General features: G+C 40.7%; 1 protein-coding gene across 2 annotated transcripts in view; it reads right to left on the bottom strand.

Annotated features, from left to right (window-relative positions):
- Positions 1 to 23,572, bottom strand: part of LOC131431120 (ADP-ribosylation factor-like protein 13B) — a 36,813-nt gene that overhangs the window by 12,115 nt on the left and 1,126 nt on the right. The window contains exon 5 of one of the 2 annotated variants that reach the window (XM_058596632.1): positions 4,951 to 5,721. The exons of the other annotated variant lie outside the window; for it this stretch is intronic. Within the exon in view, the coding sequence (XP_058452615.1) occupies positions 5,716 to 5,721 (6 nt within the window). The 3' untranslated portion in view covers positions 4,951 to 5,715. Of the gene's footprint in view, positions 1 to 4,950; positions 5,722 to 23,572 lie in introns of those variants that run through there. 2 annotated transcript variants of the gene reach the window in all.

Here is a 23,572-nt window from a genome sequence, read left to right on the forward strand (position 1 = left end):
ATTTTGGTATTTAATTTTGACACAAAATCAGTATCAGTAAATTCTCCTCTCCGACCAATTTTGGTACGTTATGTTTACATCAGTGGCTTAAAATTCACCTAACGGACAATAATTTATAAAGCCACTTCTCAAAAAATCAAATCACTACTAAATGTGATAACTAAATTGCTATCACCTGCATTTTGACATGAAGGTGATTAAATCGTGGTGACCATCACCTTACGTAATGCCAACGTTTGATAGTGATGTTAGCCTTTCAGCAGTGGTGACAGAACTTGGTGATTATCATCTTACATGATTCCAAATTTTCAAAAGTGATAATCACTTGGTGATAATCACCTTACATGATTCTACCCCTGTCTATGGAGATGTTGCTGATGAATATATCCAAAATGGAATGAACTCCCGATCTGGAAAGTCGCGTTAATTGATCCGGAGCGAGAATGTTGTACTGTCCAGCTTCGTAATCTTCGGCAAGTACGAATCCGTTTCGATTCTGTCTTTTGTTTCCCCACAGCTCATGCCGTGCGTTCAGGTCTCCAGCAATGATGAATTTGTTCTGTTGTCGAGTGAGCATAGCCAGATATAGCTTCAATGATGCACACGTACCATCTCGAAGATTGGTTTGTTTGGGGCAGTACGCTGCAATGATGATGATGGGTCCCATCGTCGTTGTAATCTCAATTCCGATGGCTTCTATAAGTTGCAATTTAAAGGCAGGCAGAAGCCTGTGCTGAATGAAACGTTGAATGGCAATGGCAACTCCCCCTTCTCTGATAGTTGTCCTGTCGAGCCTGGGAATTTTGTAATTGGAAATAAAAATAGAAATTTCAGGTTTAAGATGAGTTTCAGTTAAAATAGCAATATCGACATTCTTCTCTTGAAGAAAGTCGGACAATTAAGCAGTTTTGTTCCTAGTTTTTATTCAAATTTTGAAGTTTTTATACGATTTTGCCACCGTACTCTAAATGACGGTTTAAAAGTTTAAGTTGTTGAATCCGAAAATATGCAGTAATTTTTGGTAGGACGGTGTACAATAACACACTTTACCCTATAACTCCGGAACCGGAAGTCGGATCAGGATCAAATTCAATAGCAACCTATGAGACTACAAGGTCTTCAATTTGAATTTGGTTGATGAAAATCGGTTGAGTGTTCTCTGAGAAAATCATTTGCACGTTTTTAGCTAATTTTACACATTTACCCCATAACTCCTGAACCGGAAGTCGGATCCAAATGAAATTCAATAGCAACCTATGAGACTGCAAGGCCTTCAATTTAAATCTCAGTTGAAGAAAATCAGTTAAGTGGTCTCTGAGAAAATCGAGTGCAATTTTTCTTAATTTTTTACACATTTTACCCCGTTACTCCCGAACCGGAAGTCCGATCCGGGTAAAATTCCATAGCACTCTATGGACCAAGAGACCTTTCATTTGAATCTAAATTTGTGAAAATCGGTCCAGTCATCTCCGAGAAAATCGATTGCACATTTTTGTTACATACACACATACATATACACAGACATTTGCTCTGTTCGTTGAGTTGAGTCGAATGGCATATAACATTCGGCCTCGGTTGAAAAGTCTGTTCACAGTGATTGCATAACCTTTCTATATGAGAAAGGCAAAAATTAAAGAACTGTAAACTGGCCGTTTCAAAAACAAACAGAATAACCGATCTCTTCTCTCAATCGAATTATTTTACTCTCTGCGTGTTGCCACTCTCGCGTCACTGTTGTTCGTGTTCGCCGTACGCTCCCCATGACATCAATTCGACGACTTTGAATGGCGTTTTTCACACCGGAAATTTCGTTTGCTTTGACGTGTGGATGATGACTCAATGCCACTCTGGTTGTCAGAAATCACTATTCTATGACGACACAGGTCTGTTAGACACATCAAAATCCGTATCGCAAGTATGTACAAAGATATAATTGCATACATTTGGGATATTGGTGTAATTTCGTCGACTATAAAACAAACAATGTTCGGTGTTGGTTCCTAATCAAGGTAAATCTAGCAGACTCTCGTGCAATAGCGGATTCAAAAGTGTGACGATTGATTGAACTGTTTGATTGTACATCAATGGCGCGAACAACCACATGGGGCTGATCCTTGTGGTTTTTTCTCGGAAATGGATGAATGAGTATGAATAAGAAATTAGGAATAAGGAATAAGAAATTCAAGAATAGCGAAAACTACAAAAATATGATGGATGTGGAACTGAAAAATTAGAAAATAATTTAATTAACATTATCCAAGATTCGTGTCTTAGATAATGTTAATTAAATTATTATTCTAATAGAAAATTGGTAAGAACAAAAACATCATTGCATACAACTAACTTTTACATTTAAAGAAACAAAATAACATGTCAGCAAAAGTACGGATTGGAAATAAAATAGAATGATAACAAAAGACACTTACGAAAGACAGTTGAAAAGAACCACCGGAATTAAGGTAAAACAAGATATAAACTATGACCAAAGGTAAGAAAACCAAAATAAATAAATAATAAAAACTGTTGGGTAATAATATAATTTCCCCATATTGAAAGAGGCGTTTCTATGGCGCGCATGCGCTTATTCGGCCTGATACAAATTAACGGGGAGGGCATACATTTTGGACATGGCTGTAAAGCTGATTGGAACTCTTTCCTCGCCAAAATGTAATACGAGGAAACTATATAAGGAAGATATGGAACAACAAGCATTTACTTCGAGATTTCGCGTCGCTTTAACAACAGTATTGAAAAATTACTTTTTCTGCGGTATTGCTTCACAAAACCGAAACAAAAATATTGTATTCGATTTTATCATAACTCATTGATTAAAAGGTAATTGGTAAGATAACATGGTGGTTCTACTAATGAGATGACTATTGTGTATATGTATTAATGTAGGTATGTATTTATATATGTATATTTGTATGTATGTATGTAAGTGCAATATATATTATATAAAAAACCTGTTTTAATCCACCTAGTGGTGTAATGATGCCTTTCTTATTTTCATTCTCTCCTGTATAGGTATTACAGCAGGAATTCCCCGAAATACGTCAATTTGAAAAGTTCAGAAAATAGTTTTGAAGATTTCTGTCTCATAATACTACTACATTGATACACTACATTTGAATTTAAGTTAGTGAAAATCTATTCAATCTTATGTGAGAAAGTGAAGTGAGCTCCATTTTATCATATTTGATTATTATTGCCGGTACTTCCGGAACCGAAAGCTGGATATCGGAATAGTGAAATTCGGTTCGTTTAACCATATACTAACATGAACTACAACTTTATTCACGGGTCTCTATGACGATTTGAATGTGGGAAAAATTGTACCGGTCGTATCGGTAGTTGATAATGCACTAGTGAAAGCACTGCACTGGGTCGTTACCAAGATCTGGGAGGACGAGATTTTACCGGAGGAATGGATGAAAGGAATCGTGTGTCCCATCTACAAAAAGGGCGATAAGCTGGATTGCTGCAATTACCGTGCGATAACTGCTGAACGCCGCCTAGAAGGTACTCTCCCAAATCTTATGCCATCGACTTTCACCGATTGCAAACGAATTCCTGGGACAATATCAGGCAGGATTTATAAGCGAACGCGCACCACGGACCAAGTGTTCCCCATCCGCCAGGTGTTGCAAAAGTGCCGCGAATATGCCCACACATCACTTATTCATCGATTTCAAATCAGCCTACGACACAATCGATCGAGAACAGCTATGGAAAATCATGCACGACTATGGATTCCCGGACAAACTGATACGATTGATCAAGGCTACAATGGATCGAGTGATGTGCGTTGTTCGAGTATCGGGGATAAACTCGAGTCCCTTCGAAACTCGCAGAGGGCTACGGCAAGGTGATGGCTTTTCGTGTCTGCTTTGGAGGGTGTGATAAGAAGAGCGAGGATATCGACCATTGCGACCGGAATACGTCACTACCCTAATGATAATATCTTAGTTTTAAGTTAGTCGGTAATCAAGATTAGAAAATACCCTTGGCATCTTAGAGCTTTAGCAGTGTGCCTTTAAATATATTATTATTGAATAAAAAAAAAAGAGCGAGGATAGACACGAGTGGCACGATTTTCAGAAAGTCCATCCAGCTACTTGGTTTCGCTGAATATATTGATATTATAGCACGCAACTTTGAGAAGATGGAAGATACTTACATCGGACTAAAAGCTGAGGCCAAGCGGATCGGAGTAGACATCAATGTGTCAAAGACAAAGTACATGAAAGGCAGGGGCTCGAGAGAAGCTAACGTCAGCCACCCATTACGAGTTCTGATTGGTGGTGATGAAATCGAAATGGTCGACGAGTTCGTGTACTTGGGCTCACTGGTGACTGCCGACAGTGACACCAGCAGAGAAATTCAGAGACGCATATTGTCAGGAAATCGTGTATACTTTGGACTGCGCAGGACGCTTCGATTGAGCAAAATTCGCCGTCGTACGAAGTCTGCAAAGCAAAGCCTTGGTATTACATTCTTGTGGTGGAATTTGACCTTCTGTTTCAACAGACTTCGCAGCCGATTCAGAGTGTACAGAACCATTGCATGGCTAGTGCTACGATTCTACTGACACACCTTGAATTCCTTCGTACGAAGTTAACTATCTACAAAACGCTTGATCAAGCGAATGGGCTTGAGATGACGGAATACGAAGGTTTACTTAACGGCCTTCAGCCTCAACCAAATTTGGTTGTCACCACGTTCACAACACACCTCTGTATCACAATAGCGGTTGGACTGTGTGCTATAATGCATTTTGCTTCCCCACTTTCTGCCTGGATAGTGCAGGGCAAGCCACTAAGCATTCGAATTATGCAACACTCCGGAAAGATTCTAAGTCCCAAAGAATGTTCGGATGTTCGATTTACCGAATCAAACTACCGGTGCAGACTAGCTATTTTATTGCGCGCGACGAAAAGACGATGTGTATCGTTTCAATCTGGTTTATTACTCTCTAGAATGTAGGATTCTTAAGTCCTTTTATTGGCCTGATCTATTGTTCTCTAAAGTACATATATACTGGCCTTGATTTGCTATCAAATCATTGTATCTCGCTTACGCATGTGATGAAATTGTCGTACTATTTTAGCTTATTAGATTTTACAAATTTTAGATTGCTTTCAAATTAATTAGGGTAAGTAGTGTATTATGATCTAGATCTTACAATAAATTCAATAAATTCAATTACACATCAATAAATTTAAATTCAATTTTAAATACTAGAATTCAAATGAGTTATTTGTTTTTGCGCTAACAACGCTTATTAGACCGGTTATCCTCTACGGGCACGAGTCCTGGACAATGCTTGCGGAGGATCAACGCGCACTAGGTGTTTTTGAACAGAAGGTGTTGCGAACCATCTTCGGCGGAGTGCGGATGGAAGACGGTACGTGGAGAAGGCGAATGAACCATGAACTGCACCAGTTGCTGGGAGGACCAACCCTCGTCCAAACGGCCAAGGTCGGGCGGTTGCGGTGGGCCGGGCATGTTGTTAGACTATCGAGAACAACCCGGTTAAAATGATTCTCGACAATGATCCGACCGGTATAAGAAGAAGAGGCTGCAGCGGGCAAGACGGATCGATCAAATAGAGGACGACCTGCGTACCCTTCGCAGCTACCGAGGCTGGCGGCGAACAGCCATGAACCGAGTTGAATGAAGACGCCTCCTGGACACAGCAGAGACCCGCGTGGTCTACGACTGAAAGAGTAAGAGTAAGTTATTTGGTTACAGATTCTCATGGTCTGCAAACTAGAGAAAATCACTAGCCAATATAAAAAGGTAGCTTATGAAAAAAGTATTCCTGAAATTGACGTTTTCATACTGAGCACTCTATCTCCGAAACCAGGAGTTTGATACGAATGAAAATTGGGATATTCTTATGACATTAAAAAATTCCATCTCCGAGAAAAGTGAGTAACATTATTTTCACATTTTTGTGCATTATTTTCACATATTTATGCATGTGGGTCACAGGTGCACGACATCCTGGAAAGAGCGACAAATATCATATCATACTGTTTGTATCGGCAGTTTGATTGACTTAGCTCTGGTCGTCACAAGCCCCGACCTCATACCTACCCGGTGTCAAATGATGACTAGTAACTCCTGTTTTTAGCAGAATGAGGAGTGGTGGGACAGAGTGCAACTGTTGATAAGGAACTAACATCTTACTACAGATGTCTCGATTATCAACCCACTTTGTGACTCTTGCTAATATTCTTAACGTGGGAAGTGTGCAACACGTAAACTTGTATTATTAATTTATATTATTACTAGTAACTATCCTATAGCCCTAAGCTTAGGATGATGAACTACAGGGCGCGTACCCCCGCTTGGCGAATGGGGGAGAGAGTCAATTTACACTTCGTATTGACAAAATCGGACCATGCCGAGATCGATCGTACGCTTGAAACTGTAAAAATGGCATTGACTGACTAGTACTGCTTAAAATTGACAATAGGTCATTAGGTGGTTTCAGGCATTCTTATGCCTGGAATTGGTCACCAATTTGAATTATCTTGATCCAATTGGGATGAGTGTTCCGTATGTCGTTCGAATCAGTTTGTTTCGATCGAGGGTGGAATTTTGCGTTCTGTGGCTCGATCGAGTCCGAGTTTTCCATACAAAAGCATCACTCGATAGAGTTACAGAGTGTGAACTTTTGCATTCGTTCGACTGGGTCCGGTTCGATCGAGGTGCAGAATAGAGGTGATTAAAATATCACATTCGTCCTAAACAGGGGAATTTAATTAAAAAAAGAGTACTATGATTATCAGGAATAGGAGTGGATTGACATCTTATGAACCGTTAAGGAACTTTCAAACCTTTCCGATCCGGTTCGATATCGGTTCTGATGTTATACAAACCCTCTCATTGGTTGGTAGGCTTGACGGTATTGCAAACATCATCTCATACAATTAATTAGCGTTACAATTTGATAAAGATAGGCTTTACAGCTTTTAGCTTCATAATTGAATTAAATGAATAACATATGGAACGACTTGAATAAGATGTTGATTGCATTACGCTCCAACATCCGGTGTTGGAGAGGCCGGAGCTCTTTTTTTATGTTTTATTTTCATACTTCCAGCCCTTATTACCAGTTTGAAGTGGAAATTAAGTGTAGTGAACGTATCTCATTTGGGTTTCCCACGATGACAATAAATGAACGGTAAATCAAGTCAATCTTTGACGTTTTATGGTGGTTTGAAAATGGGTAACGGTACCTTCATGCATCTCAAATATATATATAACAGTTCAGGAGAATTTACGAAAGCTGATTCCTGATAATAAAAAAACGATACAAGGGCAGTTGCATGGGAGCCCGGTGCGAAAATATGCTTCGACAGATGCAAACAATCACTTGCAGAAGCGGCTTTACTTCACTTCCCGGACGCTTCCAAACCACTAGGCCTCATGATCGATGCCTCAAATTTTGCGGCTGGTGCTGTTTCACAACAATTTGATGGCAGCTCTTGGCAACCCCTGGGATTCTTCTCTGCAAAGTTCTCAACGAACCAGCAGAAATATTCGACATTCGGCCGTGAACTCACGGCAATGAAGCTGGCAGTAAGATATTTCAGATACCTTGTTTAAGGACGTAAGTTTACGATCTACACGGATCATTATCCATTCACTCACGCATTAACTACCGACCCTAGTAATCGTTTGTCGCATGAGGAGAGATATTCAAGATACATTGCTGAATTCACGACTGATATACAACATATTAGTGGCAAAAACAACACTGTAGCGGACACTCTATCGAGAGTGTGCGCGCTTGTGGGAAACATAGACTTCCACCGGATTGCTAAGGATCAAAGCAACGATCAGCAACTAAACAGTTACTGGGGTCAAGAAAAACATCACTGAAGTTGGAACTGAGAAATTGTCCTTACGTAAATAACCCTATTTATTGTGATGTTTCAGCCAAAATTCGAGTACGACCATACATTCCTGAGTGACATCGTTCGGAAATAATGTCACAGCACAGAAGGACTCGCTCATCCTGGTTTCGTCATATACATATGGATTTGGTAGGTCCTCTTCTGCCGTCAAAGGATTGTTGATATCTGTTGACCATAATCGATCGTTTCACGCGGTGGCCCGAAGCAACTTCGCTTCAGGACATGACGGCGCCCACTGTAGCCATAGCACTATATTCGGTGTGGATTGCACGATTTGACACCCCAGAAACCATTACAACCGATCATGGACGGCAATTTGAATCAGAATTTTTCAAGGAGCTGGCTCGATTATTAGGTATACATCACATTCACATCCGCCAGATTTTGATGTTGATCGAACGGAGCTAGCAAATAATTTGCATCGTACATCCTCAGAATTCAAAGCACCAGCAGCAACCCGGCACATAAATGAACGCGCATTTGTGCACCCCAATCTGAAAACAATCTCATGGGTTCGTCCGAGTGGACACCGTCAGGAAACCAGTGCAACAACCTTACGAAGGCTCCTACAAAATTCTTTAGAAGAACGATAAATGTGTGGACGACTTAATTTATGGCAAAAGAGTGATCATCTCAATAGATCGAATAAAACCAGCACACATCTTTGGAGAAAGTTTTGCGGATCATCCACAAGAGTGTCAATGATCTCAAGGGTATACTGAATTGCAGCTAGTTCTGCGACGTAAACTGAAGCTGGATCACTGCGGCTGTTTTTCAGCGGTAAGACGCCCGCCAGCACTTCTAGACTCATCCTGAGCTGATTGCATGCAACCCAAGACAATACGCAAACAACGATACTGAATTCTTTCCAGTTTAATGAAATGAATATTCGCAGCGGAGCGGAAACAGAAACATCCATATTTCATTACTGACAATATCGTCGTTTTGTACAACCTGATCAGGTCTCCTGGGTGAGAGCCCCACCAAGTTCCGGTTATTGTACGAAGGAAATTGATTCTCTGTAGGCATTTTCGTTTCAGATACCTAATGTGACATCCCCAGGTACTTTTGGAATCGAACCAGACCCGAGATATTTAAATGTGAAGGCCTGAGCTATGGTTTCAACCCTTAGTTAAAGCTGTAGTTGTGCTGGTTCTCGCTTCCTTGGAAATACAACCAGCTCAGTTTTCTCCGGATACCCATTTGAAAAGCCCATATTGACAAGCTTTCGATGGTATCTTGTAATGGTCCTTGGAGATCGGCAGCTTTGGGTCCTATAATAGACACAACGCTGTCGTCGGCAAGTTGTCTTAGCGTGCAGGATGTGTTGATACATTCATCAAAAACAATTTACGTAAAAATTATATAAAAGGGGGCTTAAGTATGAGCTCTGAGAAAGACGCATGTAGCTAAATCGTTTTGCCGACAAATCACCATGTGCGAAATACATGTGTTTCTCAGACAATAGATTATATAAAAAGTTGTTCAAAACTGGTGAAAGACCATGCTGATGCAACTTCTCTGATAGAACGTTAATGGAAACTGAATCGAATCGCAACCTTAATGTCGAGGAAAACTGATGCCATTTGTTCGTTACGAGCAAATGCCATTTGAATTTCTATTGAGAGCAACGCAAGACAATCGTTCGTTCCTTTGCCCCTGCGGAACCCGAATTGTGTACCTGAAAGCAATCCATTTGTCTCGACCCAATTGTCTAGACGGAAGAGAATCATTTTCTCCTACAATTTCCGAATACAGGAAAGCATAGCAATCGGTCGATACGAATTGTGATCGGAGGCTGGTTTCCCAGGTTTTTGAATGGTGATAACTCTCACTTCTCTCCATTCGGGTGGAACAGTATTAACCTCGAGGATCTTGTTGAATAAATTCAACAAGCGCCTTTTGGCAGAGTCAGGTAGATTTTTCAACAAGTTGAATTTAATTCTGTCTAACCTCGGGGCTCTATTGTTACACGACAATAGCACAAGTGAGAACTCTACCATCGAAAACGGTGTTTCGTTTGTATTCAAAGTCGCGATATCTTCTGTTCCGGAACAGAATCAGGACATACTTTTTCAGCGAAATCGAATATCCAACGGTTAGAATATTCCTCGCTATCGTTCGCGTGATTTCGATTGCGCATGCGACGGGCCGTATTCCAAAGAGTGCTCATTGCTGTTTCTCTCGTTAATCCGTCAACAAACCTTCGCCAGTAATCGCGTTTCGCGTTTCTTAGCTTTAATCAGACTTTTCATTTGAAATTCCGATAATTATCTGGGGTTCCGTTCCTTCTAAACGAGATGAAGGCTGAAGCTTTTTTCGTTTTCAGCTCTGAGTACTCTTTGTCCCACCATGGGTTGGGTGAACGCATACTAGTTTACGCGCTGGGTACTCGTTTCGTCTGAGCTTGAATTGCGGTGTCAAGAATCAAGCCAGCCAAAAATGTACTCTTCCTCCGGAGGAAGCTCCTGTGATGTTTCTAGTTTCGCAGATATCGAGCTCGCGTAACTTTTCCAATCAATGTTTCGTGTGAAATCGTACGAAACATTGATTGTTTCCGATGGTTTTACACGGTTGGTGATAGAAACTATGATCGGCAAGTGATCGCTACCGCGAGGATCACAGATTACCTTCCACTTGCAATCTAACTGTAGCGAAGTCGAGCAAAGGGATAAATCCAGCGCACTTGGTTGTGCTGGCGGTCTAGGGTTCCGTGTCACCCTATCAAGACGATACCCTATCAAGACTCTGGGAGGAAAGTAGATGGAAGCTATACATAGATCTTTGCCTTCAATATTAATTTGGAAAGCAACAACTTCAATTCCCGGTGTCGATGGGAGGTTAATACGATAAAATGAATAGCACTTTTTGATCCCTAAATGTACCACCCCCCCCATAAGAGTCTTTTCGATCCAGGCGGATTATGTTGAAATTATGGAAGTCGAAGTTGATGTTGGAAGTCAGCCAAGTTTCACTCGAGGAGAATACATCGCAGTTACGAGTATGTATTAAGTGTTTGAAAGAATCAAGTTTTGGGATGATACTGATCCTATCTTCGATTCTCATTGGTAAAATATCCATCAAAAGATACAATCGCTGCAAGGAGGGGCCATTGTTAAGTCAGCTGTTTTAAAAATGTCCTTACTGTTGGCAGTAGAGCAGTTAGGAGGCTTTTTAGAGGATTAGTAATATTGAAGGCTGTTAATATCCAGTCCACGATATCAGAAAATTTCAATAATCCAGTGTTTGTTTGATTTTATGGTTGTGATTTGGGGTCATTCGGGTTTTTTGATGCCCCTGGAAGTGCTGGGTATTCCTTATCATCTCTAAGGTTTTTAAAACCAGGAGGTGTTTGCTTCGGTTTTGAGTCAGCACTTTTCGTTTTTGTTTGATCATTTAGTGACGAAGAGGATATTATGAGGCCTTTACGAGGAAGCTTAGGAGAAGCCAGATTTTGTCTTTTCCTGCTTCCTTCAACCTGCGTGTAGGATCGTCAGAGGTATTCTCTAGGTAGGGTCGTCAGAGGTATTCTCTACAAGAGTGCAAACGGGTACTCAGGGTTCGATGGAGTGGTTCTTCTCAGGATTTCTGCGTAAAAACATTTAGAACGTTCTTTGACGGATCGCTTCAATTTCTCCGAATGCTGTATGTACGTAGGACACTCCGACAGATCATGAGGATTCTCTCCGCAGTAGCAACACTTTTCCGCTGCTCTTCTGCAGAGATCGTCCTGATGGGTCTCTCCACATTTGCCGCATCGCATTTTGTTGCTTCAATATGTTGCCGTATGCCCTAGCTGTTTGCAGCTTGTACAGTGCATTACTCGTGGTACATACAGCCGAACAGGTAGACGAACTCCACTCACTACCAAATAATTTGGAAGTGCAGATCCGTCTTGGTAAACTTTTTGACGAGGTGACAATATCTCAGAGAAAGATGGAGTCATCGCAGGGGGGGGGTGGTATCGGAGGGGGAGATGGCAGCATCTCGGATTCAGACTCGGTTTTTAAACGTTCTTCGTTCATTGAAACACCCCCATTGTCATCATTATTCATATTTTATATACGGGAGAAAAGAGTCTCCCGCACTTGTAATAAGAAAAACAAAAGCGAAAAAGGAAATATTAAAATAGAAGAAGTAGAAGAAAAGTTAGAAAAAATACTTAACAGTAGACCCGGCAATCTGTTAGGTTGTTTGATCTTTCACTCCTCCGTTGTGGCTCAGTGTGACCTTGACTCAGGATTGTACGGCTGCGATGCGGGTAGCAAACAATAGATGTATGGTACTGTCCGCTGCTGCTCGAGTATAACATAATAGCGTCCACTGTCGATACCGATGCGAAGTCGGTGCATAGGCAGAACTCACTTTCGGGATTCTGCTTTTTATCATTACGGTGTAATGCCTATACTACAGCCTTTGCTGTGAAAGGCACCTTCGTTTTGCCGATGTCGATTGTAAGAAAAACGCGTGTGTTCGTTTCGAACATTCGGTTACGAATGAACTACGGTTGTCCTCTATTATGACCGTTGCTTCGCTTTGCTGTTCACCCATTTCTTCAAGAAGTTGTCTCAGCCAGACCAACTCACGGCACGCTTCCGATAAAGGCTTCCATACTGGATAGTGAAACACTGCTTTGCTTGCGGCTCGCCCAGCAAATCGTAGCGTTTCCTAGTAGAAACAGATAACCTGAATTAGACAATACCCGCTAAGAATCAACATCTTCTTCCGCTCAGCCTTCAACATCAACTTACACCCGGAAGTTTTCAGTAGGTATCGTACCACTCGTTTCAATTCGACCCAATCAGTTTCGGTAGGTTTGCTTACTTGTCTGCTTAGAATCGACACGCTCGCCGCGATATCTGGGCGTGTATTAACTGCCAAATATAAGAGCGCACCCACTAGACTGTGGTATTTTTCATTCGAGTTCATCGGTGAACTGTTAACTCGACTGCGATACTATCCTGAATCAAGAGGAATATTTGATCTCTTCGCGTCTTGCAAACCAAAACGTTCTGCCAGTAGTAATGAATAGGTTCTGATCTAGAGTAAAATTCAACGAAATTCATTCTTTCTTGTAACGATTTTTCTATCTCATTGATCTCCTCCTGAGTCGCGCTAACAACGATCATGTCGTCTACACAAATATACAACTTTACGTTCAGATAGTTTTTTTTACAAAAAGACAAGGATCGGCCTTCGATTGTGTGAAACCAAGCTCCTTTAATAACTTGCTGATAGTATCATTCCAAACGCGCGCAGCCTGCTTCAGACCATAAAGACTCCGTTCGAGCAAACATACAAGTTTCTCTCTCCCAGGAACAATAAAACCCTTTGGCTGTTGCATATACACTACTTCCTTAAGCTTTCCGTGTTTTCACGTCCAAATGGTGTACAAAATACTTATTTTGACCAGCGATCGTTGGGAGAATGCGCAATGTTGTTTGAGTTACAACCGGAGCAAAGACGGTGTTGAAATCCACACCACACTCTGCGAAAACCAGGCATGGCAAAAACACGGATCCGTTCTGCACGGTACTCACCTTCACTCGTGAGCATACCACCAGAGGAGTATTGAATGTTACGCTTCGTGCCGGTGTTGAAAAACAAACACCGAACGCAGCAGAAAAAGCACCCGTCGCGATGGTCGAGTCATTGTGAAACAACGGTGCTTGGATTTTCGGGCAGCACTGAAGTCGAGTGTCAACTTCGGCAAACACCGAAGCCGAGTATTTCCGATTTTGCCATATACTTCAACTATAAGCGCCTATAGCACCACTTTATGACGAAAAATGCGTTTGAATGATTAATTAATTTTTCATCAATACGCGTTTAATTGAATTCAATTGATTGACAATATAACCAACGCATGGGTGCTCTTCGGTGCCTTCGCAAAATTCAAAACTCTCGGCTCCGGTGTTTAACGAAACTGAAAACACGGAGCCCGGCCGAATAAGTTTTTAACATGCGCAACAAATCTCTTGTTGCAATCGGCAACATCACATTTACGCTTCAATAGCAATTGATGCAATCGGCAACATCACATTTACGCTTCAATGTACATACGACTGTACATCTACTATAATCGTAAATAATCGTCATCAAATAGCGAGCACCCCCTAGAGTCACTTTTGATATCGGTCCGCACACGTCAGTGTGAACGACGTCCAAAACACGCTGGGTTCGGTTGCTCACGACATTGGGAAATGGAATTCTAGCTGATTTACCTTCGAGACAAGGTTGACAAACCTGTCGGATGCCAACGTCCTGAATCTTGAAATCCTTGCTTAACTCGTTCTTCTGAATCACATCCAATACTGCTGGATCCCTATGTCCGAACCGGCGATGCCAGGTATGCTGACGAAACTGCAGATAATGTGCTTCGCTGCCTAGGCGGGCTTCTTCAGCAACTTTCAAGACAAACAAATTTCCGCGCGGCTCTGCAACAACCACCACTTTTCCTTGTTCCGAAAAAATATTGCATCGCAAACCACTGAATTCCACCTTAAAACCTTTATTGGCCAATTTTCTCACTGATATCAGTCCACTGTCCAGCGAAGGAACGTATAATACTTCTTTGAATACTATGTCTACGAAAGAGTTTTCACCGTTCACGCACTTCACTGTACCTTCACCGATTCTACCAGACATTGTCTAAGTTCCATCAGCTAATATAACTTTCACTTTAATACTTGTGTCCAATTTATCAAAGAACGATTTGTCGTTCGTCATGTGGCTCGAACAACCACTGTCCACGATCCACGGTGCACTACATTTCGTTTTAGCGATAACACAAATTGCCGAATCATTTTCTTCAGCTTGTTTAGCTTTCGCACTGCCGGATTTAGATTTCTCATCACGCTTCGCGTTGCGTTTGATTCCTTTTTCGAACCGTTTGATTCCTTTTTCGGCTGCAATATCTGCTTGCAATTTCGATGGAAGTGTCTCGGTTTGCCACACTGGTAACAAACTTTTTCACTCTTCTTATGGTTTCGCAATTTCATTGCCTTTTCATTGGCATCACCACAACGCTCTTGTCGACGTTGATGCTCATCGATCAACTTTTGCTTTACCAGTTCCATTGTCTTTGTCGGCATCTGGCCTACTTTCGAGAGCTGTAACTAGACTGCCATAAGACTCTGGTAAGCTCCGATAAATCATCGCGATTTTCAGCGAAGTTTCCATTTCTTGGCCTGCACAACTTGTCGAAAAGATCATCTAACACGAATAAATGCTTTTCGATATCGTCACCTTCACTCATATGTTGACTGCAAATACGACGAAGTGAAACCAATCGTGACGTCATTGATGTTTTCTCATGAAAAGTTTTAAGCTTGTTCCAAGCATCTAAAGCTGAATCTACATTTCGCACTAGATTAAGTTGGCTGTATTCAACACACAAGACAATCACAGCCAATGCCTTCTCATCTAGCTTTGTCCAAACAGCAGTGACCGGCTCGGGTTTTGCTTCCGCAATTACGCTTCAAATACATTTCCATTCGGGTTCGCCACACAGCGAAATTCTGGTTATTTAGACGAGCAAATAGGAATTTCTTACTCATTTTTCTTCTCCAATAAGTACATGGTGTACACGTCGAGAACAAAAATATTCCAGAGCTTCCCTCCAATCTCACAAACACCAACCGCCGACAGTAAAATGTACCGTATTGCCACTAGAAAATATACACACTGTTTCAACTATTTGTTGCATTGTAAATCGAGCTGGAAGAACTGTACCGACGCAAAACTTCGCACGCGGCTTTCGAACACTTTGTTCCAAAATTCAATTCTCGTCCTTCACGGCAACTGGGCCCATAACCTGTGGGAACACGGATTCCCCACGTAAAGCTTAAAACAGCAGAAATACTTCTCAAGAACGGAACAACCGGGAATTGCGTAAGTTAAAGGAAATGAAAAATTTACACGGGACCGATTAGTGTACACGTCGCTTTTCTATTGAACAATTACAGGTAGTTTTTTTCACAGCTTTTGTTTCTCTTGCTTGTGTTGCCAGCAATGCTTCCAGAGACGGCGTTAGCTAAAACATCGCTCCCACTTTATTATAGCTGACAACATAGCAGACAAGATAGCAGAATTGTCCAACGACTAAGTGGTTAACGTTTCTCTCTAATAATTTTCTGATTACTTAACCTACAATCAACGGAGTTCTACACACATTCGCTTTAGCCCAAAAAAGATATATCACCCAAAATTAAATACTTCTGTTAAGCAACAATTGAGCAAATGCACAGATTGGCATCTCATCCTTTTAGTCAATACACTGAACAGAGGCTTCGGTTTCGTGATTCTTGCTTCCGGTAATCGATTAAAGAGCTCACTTTTTCTTCTAGAGTTGTTCTTTCGGTAGAATAGGATATATTTACAATTTGTATTTAGTCCAAGTAACCAAAAGTTCGTAAAAAAGACTTGACTTAAGCAGCATACATAGCATTCTGAACAGGCCGTTTTTAAGGAATTACTCATACTTGATTGTTCATCCGACACAACAGAAAAAAAACTTTGAAGCAATTCTTTGTACAGATTTTAAGCTGCGAGCAAGTTTTCTCAGAACTTGTTCTGCTTGTTCAAGTGGCCATAAAGTGCAACGCGTACTTTAGAGCTCTAATAAAGTGGACATTTTCTTTGGTCACTTGAAGAGACGTCGCCTAAATTTTAATTCGATATTGATCTTACCAATTTGAACATTCTTCTCAGTATATGAAATATAAAATGGCAGTTTAAATCCATTATGATAATCATATTGAACATTGATATCTTATTGTCACTTATTATGTGCGCTAAATCATTAGAAAGCAAAATGCAAGGAAACTCTATTAGTTTGACATTAGCGTTTCTACAGAACAATCGTTTCATTGATTCATTCAAAAACTTTCTGATTTGTTGAACCCGCGCTCACAATGACCAATATTATTTATTTAACTCCATTACACACAATCCATCAACTGGTAAACGATATCAGAACTTTTTCTCCTGCCTATAGTGGTTTTCTAGAACAGTCATATGCATTCCGTTATTGAGTCATTTGGCAAGCAATAATTTTGGTATCCAATTAAGCACGTGGCTCGAAATGCCGAACAACATGAATCAAGTGTGCATGTGAAATCTCCACACAAAACTATTCGTTGCGCGCCAAATGATTTTTTCAACGATCTAGTATTCTTTTGGCATTAAAAATGCCTTACTCTTCACTATATGGGGCCGGGTGTCAATCAAAAGTTTCAAAAATAGTCGCGTAACCTTTTTGTGTCATAATTTTGAACATTAATAACTCGGTCATTTGTTGATGGATTGTTATAATTTAACAACCAATCGATTCGGAAACTTTTAACTTAAACATGTATGACGACGTCGTTTCAGTATTTCAATAGCATACTATTGAAAAAATGGTTGGAATCGACCTATGTTTTCATCCACCAATCCCTGTTGTACAAAATGACGTCAACTTCTTGTTCGGCATAGGAGGCTTTGCGTCATGCATAAAAACACCACATCGTTCTGCGTAGTATGAAGAGAAATCTATAAATATAGGCTGCACAATATTTCTTTGCCTAGTTGATGTTTGACGGTGAGCTGATGACTGAATTGTCGCTGGATTGTCGCTTTTGCATTATGCGTTGGTGAAATTTCCTGTTGTCTGCACAACACCGTGTTCGCTTGAGTATCTTATATATCATCTAGCTATTGTAGAACCGAATCAGCGTGGTTACCGATTCTTTCGAAATATCCCATATATTTAGCAAATTTTTGGTCGATTTTACCACTATAAATGCCTATTATGTGTAGTGATAGGTCGAGTACGATGAATCAACCCTGCGGAGTATGAAGCGTAGAGAATAATCAAAGACATTGCCAACACTGCTTTTGTTCCTTTTCCAATCTCATGTTACATAATAAAGTGAATTCGAAACCTATCGGACGCGTTCTTGCTTTTCTCCCGAGTGGTACTTCCCGGTTTTCCTTTTCTCTCTGCTTTGCGTTTCGGCGTCTCTGCTGTGTTTTAGGTCCGTCAGGTTATGGGCCCAGTTACGAGGAATTAGAGTTTTGTTTCGGCCGGTAAAGGTCTGTATTCCGAAAGGCATCACCGGTGTTCTTTTGACGAAAAATCTTCGGCTCGGAATAAACAAAATGGCGGATTCATTGAAGGTACAGTTTCCCAAGCTCAGCAGTGGAAATTATGTGTCATGGCGGTTTCGCATGAAATCTTTATTGGAACGCGAAGAGCTGTGGGAAGTTATTGAACAAATAAAGCCGGAAGAAAATGACGCAGGCTTCGCGTTGTGGAAGAAAAGTGACACCAAACCTCGTGCTACAATTGCTTTGTTCATCGACGACAGTCAACTTCGTTTCGTAAAAAAGGCTGAAACTGCGCGTGATATGTGGCGAAATCTGAAAAGCTATCACGAAAAGGCCACTGTCGGTACACAGGCATTGCTTTTGCAGCAACTGTGTGCTATCAATTTGAGCGAATGTGGTGAAGTCGAAAAACATCTTGAAGAAGTCGAAAATTTGTTCGACCGGCTTGATAACGCGGGTGTCGAATTAAGTGAGCAACTGAGAGTTATTATGCTACTGCGCAGTTTACCATCATCCTTCAGCAGTTTTGTTACCTCGTTGGAGAATCGCGCTCCAGACGATCTTACGATGGATTTAGTCGTGGCAAGGCTGCGCGATGAATGCTTGAAGCGTGGTGTTGGCGTGGGTAAGGAAGAAAAAGTGCATAAAGCTGAAGTGAATGAAAAGAATGAACCAAAGAAGTGTTTCTGGAAACTCAATTGCAGGAGGTTGGATGATTGACAGCGGGTGCACTTGTCACATGACAAGCGATCGGAATTTCTTCGGTAATTTCAAGCGTGATGTTGAAGTTGAAATAACTTTAGCGAACGGATCAAAAACAAAGTCATCTGGATGCGGAAGCGGAATTGTTATGGGTGTAAATGCCAATGGCCAGCGTATGGCAATCACACTGGAAAATGTTCTGTTTGTTCCCGAATTGGAAGGAGGGTTAATTTCTGTGCGAAAGCTTGCAGCAAAGGGATTTACGGTAGTGTTCTGTGAGAAGAGCTGCGAGATCAAAAGTGCGAACAGTGTTGTTGCTGTAGGCGAATTAATCGGATGCCAGTATAGACTGAAAACGGCTGAGCAGATTATGATGGTATTAAGTGCCAACCACACAGAAAGATGTCAGCATACATGGCATCGACGATTCGGACATCGGAACATGAATGTGGTTAATGAAATGCAGTCGAGAAAGCTAGTTAAGGGTCTGGAAGTGAAGGATTGCGGAGAGCTTATAATATGCGAATGCTGTTTTAAAGGTAAATTAGCACGTAAGCCATTCCTTCCTGTAACTGAACGCAAATCAAAGAAACCCATGGATCTCATACATTCGGATTTATGCGGTCCAATGGAGAACGCTACTCCGAGTGGTAATAGATATCTAATCACTCTCATCGACGATTACACACGTTTTTGCTCGGTGTTTCTTCTGAAAACGAAAAATGAAGCGGAGCAGAAAATTAAAGAATACGTCCGATGGACTGAAAACGTATTTGGGAGGAAACCAAAGGTAATCAGATCCGATGGAGGAGGGGAGTTCACAGGAGAAAATTTGCAGCAATTTTAAAGGGACGAAGGTATCCAGGCACAATTTTCCACTCCTTATTCCCCGCAGCAAAATGGGATAGCAGAGCGTAAAAACAGGTCGCTGCAGGAGATGGCCAATTGTATGCTGTTAGATGCTAAGCTTCCGAAATGTTACTGGGGTGAAGCGATCCTGACAGCCAACTACGTCCAAAATCGTATGCCATCAAGGTCAATTGATAAAACTCCTTTTGAGCTATGGACAGGTACAGCGCCGGATTTGACAGATTTGAAAATATTCGGTTGTGAGGCGTATGTTCATATTCCTAATGTCAAACGTAAGAAATTGGACGCAAAGGCAACGAAGCTTGTGTTTGTTGGATATTCCAGCCAGCACAAAGGTTTCCGTTTTCTGGATCGTGCTACAAATCGGATTGTCATCAGTCGCGACGCGAGATTTCTGGAGCTAGGTAATGGCTTAGAGCAAAAGGAGGAGAAAGGCGAAATACAGGATAACCCGTCACTGGAGCCTGGCGAAGATTTAATTATTCAACGTAGTTTTGATCAAAGTGTAATGTGTGACGAGGAGCGATCTGTATATGACGATGCGAACGATTCGATTGAAGGTGACTTCTACGGTTTTGATGATAATTCCATCGAGGTAAATGCGGAAAACGAAGTGAACAGTAGAGTTCGACATACACGTGGAGTATTGCCACAGAGATACGATGACTTTGTGGTGGGTCAAGTTACTTGTGACGAAGAACCTTGGGACTATCGGGAAGCATTAATGATTCCTGAGTGGAAGCAAGCAATGATCGAAGAGATGAAGGCTCATGCAGTAAATAAAACGTGGGAGCTTGTGCCACTACCTGTCGGAAAGAAAGTTATAGGAACTAAATGGGCATATAAAATAAAGCGTGACGATACAGGTAAGGTAGTTAAGCACAAAGCACGCATTGTGGCCCAAGGGTACACTCAGAAGCCTGGAATTGACTTTACGGAAGTGTTCGCTCCAGTAACGCGGCAAACAACATTACGTGTGTTGTTAGCAATAGCCAGTCGAGAAAAGTTAAAATTGAAGCAGTATGACGTGAAAACTGCGTATCTCAACGGCACAATCGAGGAAGAGTTATACATGAACCAGCCCCCTGGATTCACAGATAATGACAAAGAAGGCTTTGTGTGTAGAGTTCGGAAGAGTATTTATGGATTACGTCAATCCGCGAGATGCTGGCACAAAGTTTTACATACAGCACTTATTGAATTAAAATTTAATCCTTGCCAAGCAGATGCTTGCCTATATGTACGTCATGGAGGAATCGCTATTTATTTACTTGTATATGTTGATGACTTAATCATCGGATGCGTTAATGAGGAGGAGATCGACAAAGTTTTCGAAAAATTATACCAGAAGTTTGGAATGACAGCGCTCGGTTCCGTTAAACATTTTCTTGGCTATGACATAGATAATGAAAATGGTTACTATACGCTGCGGTTGACTCCGTATATTTATAGTTAAATTCGAAAGTTTAATATGGAAAATTCAAGACCTGTGAGGACTCCAATGGATTCGGGTTATACTTTGGATAATTCTGATAGTCAGCCGTTTGATGATCCATCTTTGTTCAGGAGTTTAGTTGGAGGACTACTGTATCTAGCCGTCAACGCAAGACCAGACATATCGCTAAGTGTTGGGCTCCTTGGAAGAAAAGTTAGTCAACCGAACATGTCAGACTGGTCCGCTGCGAAACGTATTTTACAGTATTTGAATGCAACAAAGGATTGGAAGCTGCGGTATGGATCGAAAGATAACTGTTCGCTAGTTGGTTATACCGATTCAGACTGGGCAGGTGATCAGCAGACTAGGCGTTCTACTACCGGTTACATCTTTTTCTACGGTGATGGTCCAGTTAGCTGGGTAAGCAAAGCGCAAAGTTCAGTAGCTCTATCATCTTTAGAAGCAGAGTACAACGCGCTGACTTTGTCCTGTCAAGAAGCTATATGGTTGAGGCGTCTCTTGGACGAATTAGGATTTCAACAATGTGATCCGACGACGCTTTTTGAGGATAATCAAGGTTGCATCAGCTTCGCCACAGCAGAGAGAACTTCTGGTCGAGTAAAGCACATCGACACCAAACGACATTTTGTACGAGATCTTTGTGAAGTAGGTATCCTGAAACTTGTATATTGTCCAACTGAGGAAATGATCGCTGACGCACTAACGAAGCCCGTCGGACCAGCCAAAATGCGTAAGTTTTTGAACTATATTGGTTTGAAATAATGAGTAGATTCAGCACTCGACCAGGAGGAGTGTCATTGACAACACTGCTTTTGTTCCTTTTCCAATCTCATGTTACATAATAAAGTGAATTCGAAACCTATCGGACGCGTTCTTGCTTTTCTCCCGAGTGGTACTTCCCGGTTTTCCTTTTCTCTCTGCTTTGCGTTTCGGCGTCTCTGCTGTGTTTTAGGTCCGTCATTATGAGATAACGACATTTGAATATTTCAATTGCATCCCATTGAAAAATTGGCTTGAATTGAGTATTTTTTTTGGTTTTTTGGTAACTATCAGGGCAATTTAGAATTATCGGCGATTGATTTTTCGGATCTAATTTGCAGCGCTTGTTCCTCGATGATTTGTTAATGGATTTTCCTAATTTAAATGATTTCAAAACTTCAATATTGTAAACTTAACAATATTTTAATTTGCCAACGGATCGGTTTGCATACTTAAATCTCAATTCCCATACGAACAAAACGTGAATATGTGACTGAACAAGTTGTTGTCGCACCAGGAATTAAACGCTTCAAATGATTCAAAATTAAATTCTGAAACTTATCTAAGAGCAGCCTCCTCGGTTTAGTAGTATAAATGAGTTCCACAGGCTCACATATACAGTACAATTAGATGCAATATCGTATAGTTTGAAAAATAAACTCAAGGTAAGATTACCTGCGATTTTACATGTATCGTTTGAATAGGAACCCTCGTAGAATTTGGTTAACCGCCAGTTTCAGTTTAATTATTATTTGCTTCAAAACAATAAACGTCTGATGACTACACGCGTTGTAACTATGACAATGTTCATTCATGTGCTAATAACATCAAGTTACAATATGCGTATCCATTCTGTATATTACTCATATGCCAAAGCGAAAATCAATGTAAGTAACTAAATATTTTATGCGGATTGTTTCACATGTTTTCTTCCTCGTATTGTTGCCATATTATTTACCGACACTTTCCGAAGATTATCGACGATTTAGAAGAAGGATTAATAAAATTACACTATTACTGAGTGTAAACTCCAACACAACATTTTTCGTTAAAATATATAAAATCTTCTCTTGGATCGATTAACTGTTTATAAAATTAACAAGTTTATACGTTTCTCGAAAATTATTATCATAAAATAAAATAGTTTTATTTGTTGAGGTTCAAATCTTTAGGTTGTTTGTATCTAAAATTGAGATTTCGAGTAACTTTGAATTCATCATAATTGACTTCTAGTTAAAGGACGTTATTCAAAAACTTAACAATGTAAAAATTTGTGCAAATGATCAAAATTGAATAGAATATATTATCAAGAAAGAATCTAATTGTCAATTTTATCATTCGCTAACAATCTAAGCGCTTAAACTGGAGCAAGTTTGTGATTAGTCAATTGAGAAAGTTTTTAGTTTAGTGTATCATCATCATTATCATCTTTATTTTCGTATTTATTATGTTAACCCTAGAAACATCTCATTTTTAATGTTATTGTGCTCGGTCGTATCTTGAATAGAACCCTCTATTTTTTTTCGACGAGCAAACACTTATGCAACTCGTTGCGCGCTAAACATCATTGGCGACTTTTTCAGTGGAAAATTCCATTGTCCATACAAAATAACTTTATTGGTTTTTCCCACTTTTCCGGCAAGTTTTTCTAATTTTTTTGATGTACGAACCCGGTGGGGGTAAAAACTGATAAAACAAAAAAAAAAGCATCTCAATCCGTCCATCCGTTCTTACGTGATGCGATTACAAAGAATGATCTCTG

Source organism: Malaya genurostris, chromosome 2 (assembly GCF_030247185.1).
Source record: "Malaya genurostris strain Urasoe2022 chromosome 2, Malgen_1.1, whole genome shotgun sequence".
Classification (NCBI taxonomy): domain Eukaryota; kingdom Metazoa; phylum Arthropoda; class Insecta; order Diptera; family Culicidae; genus Malaya; species Malaya genurostris.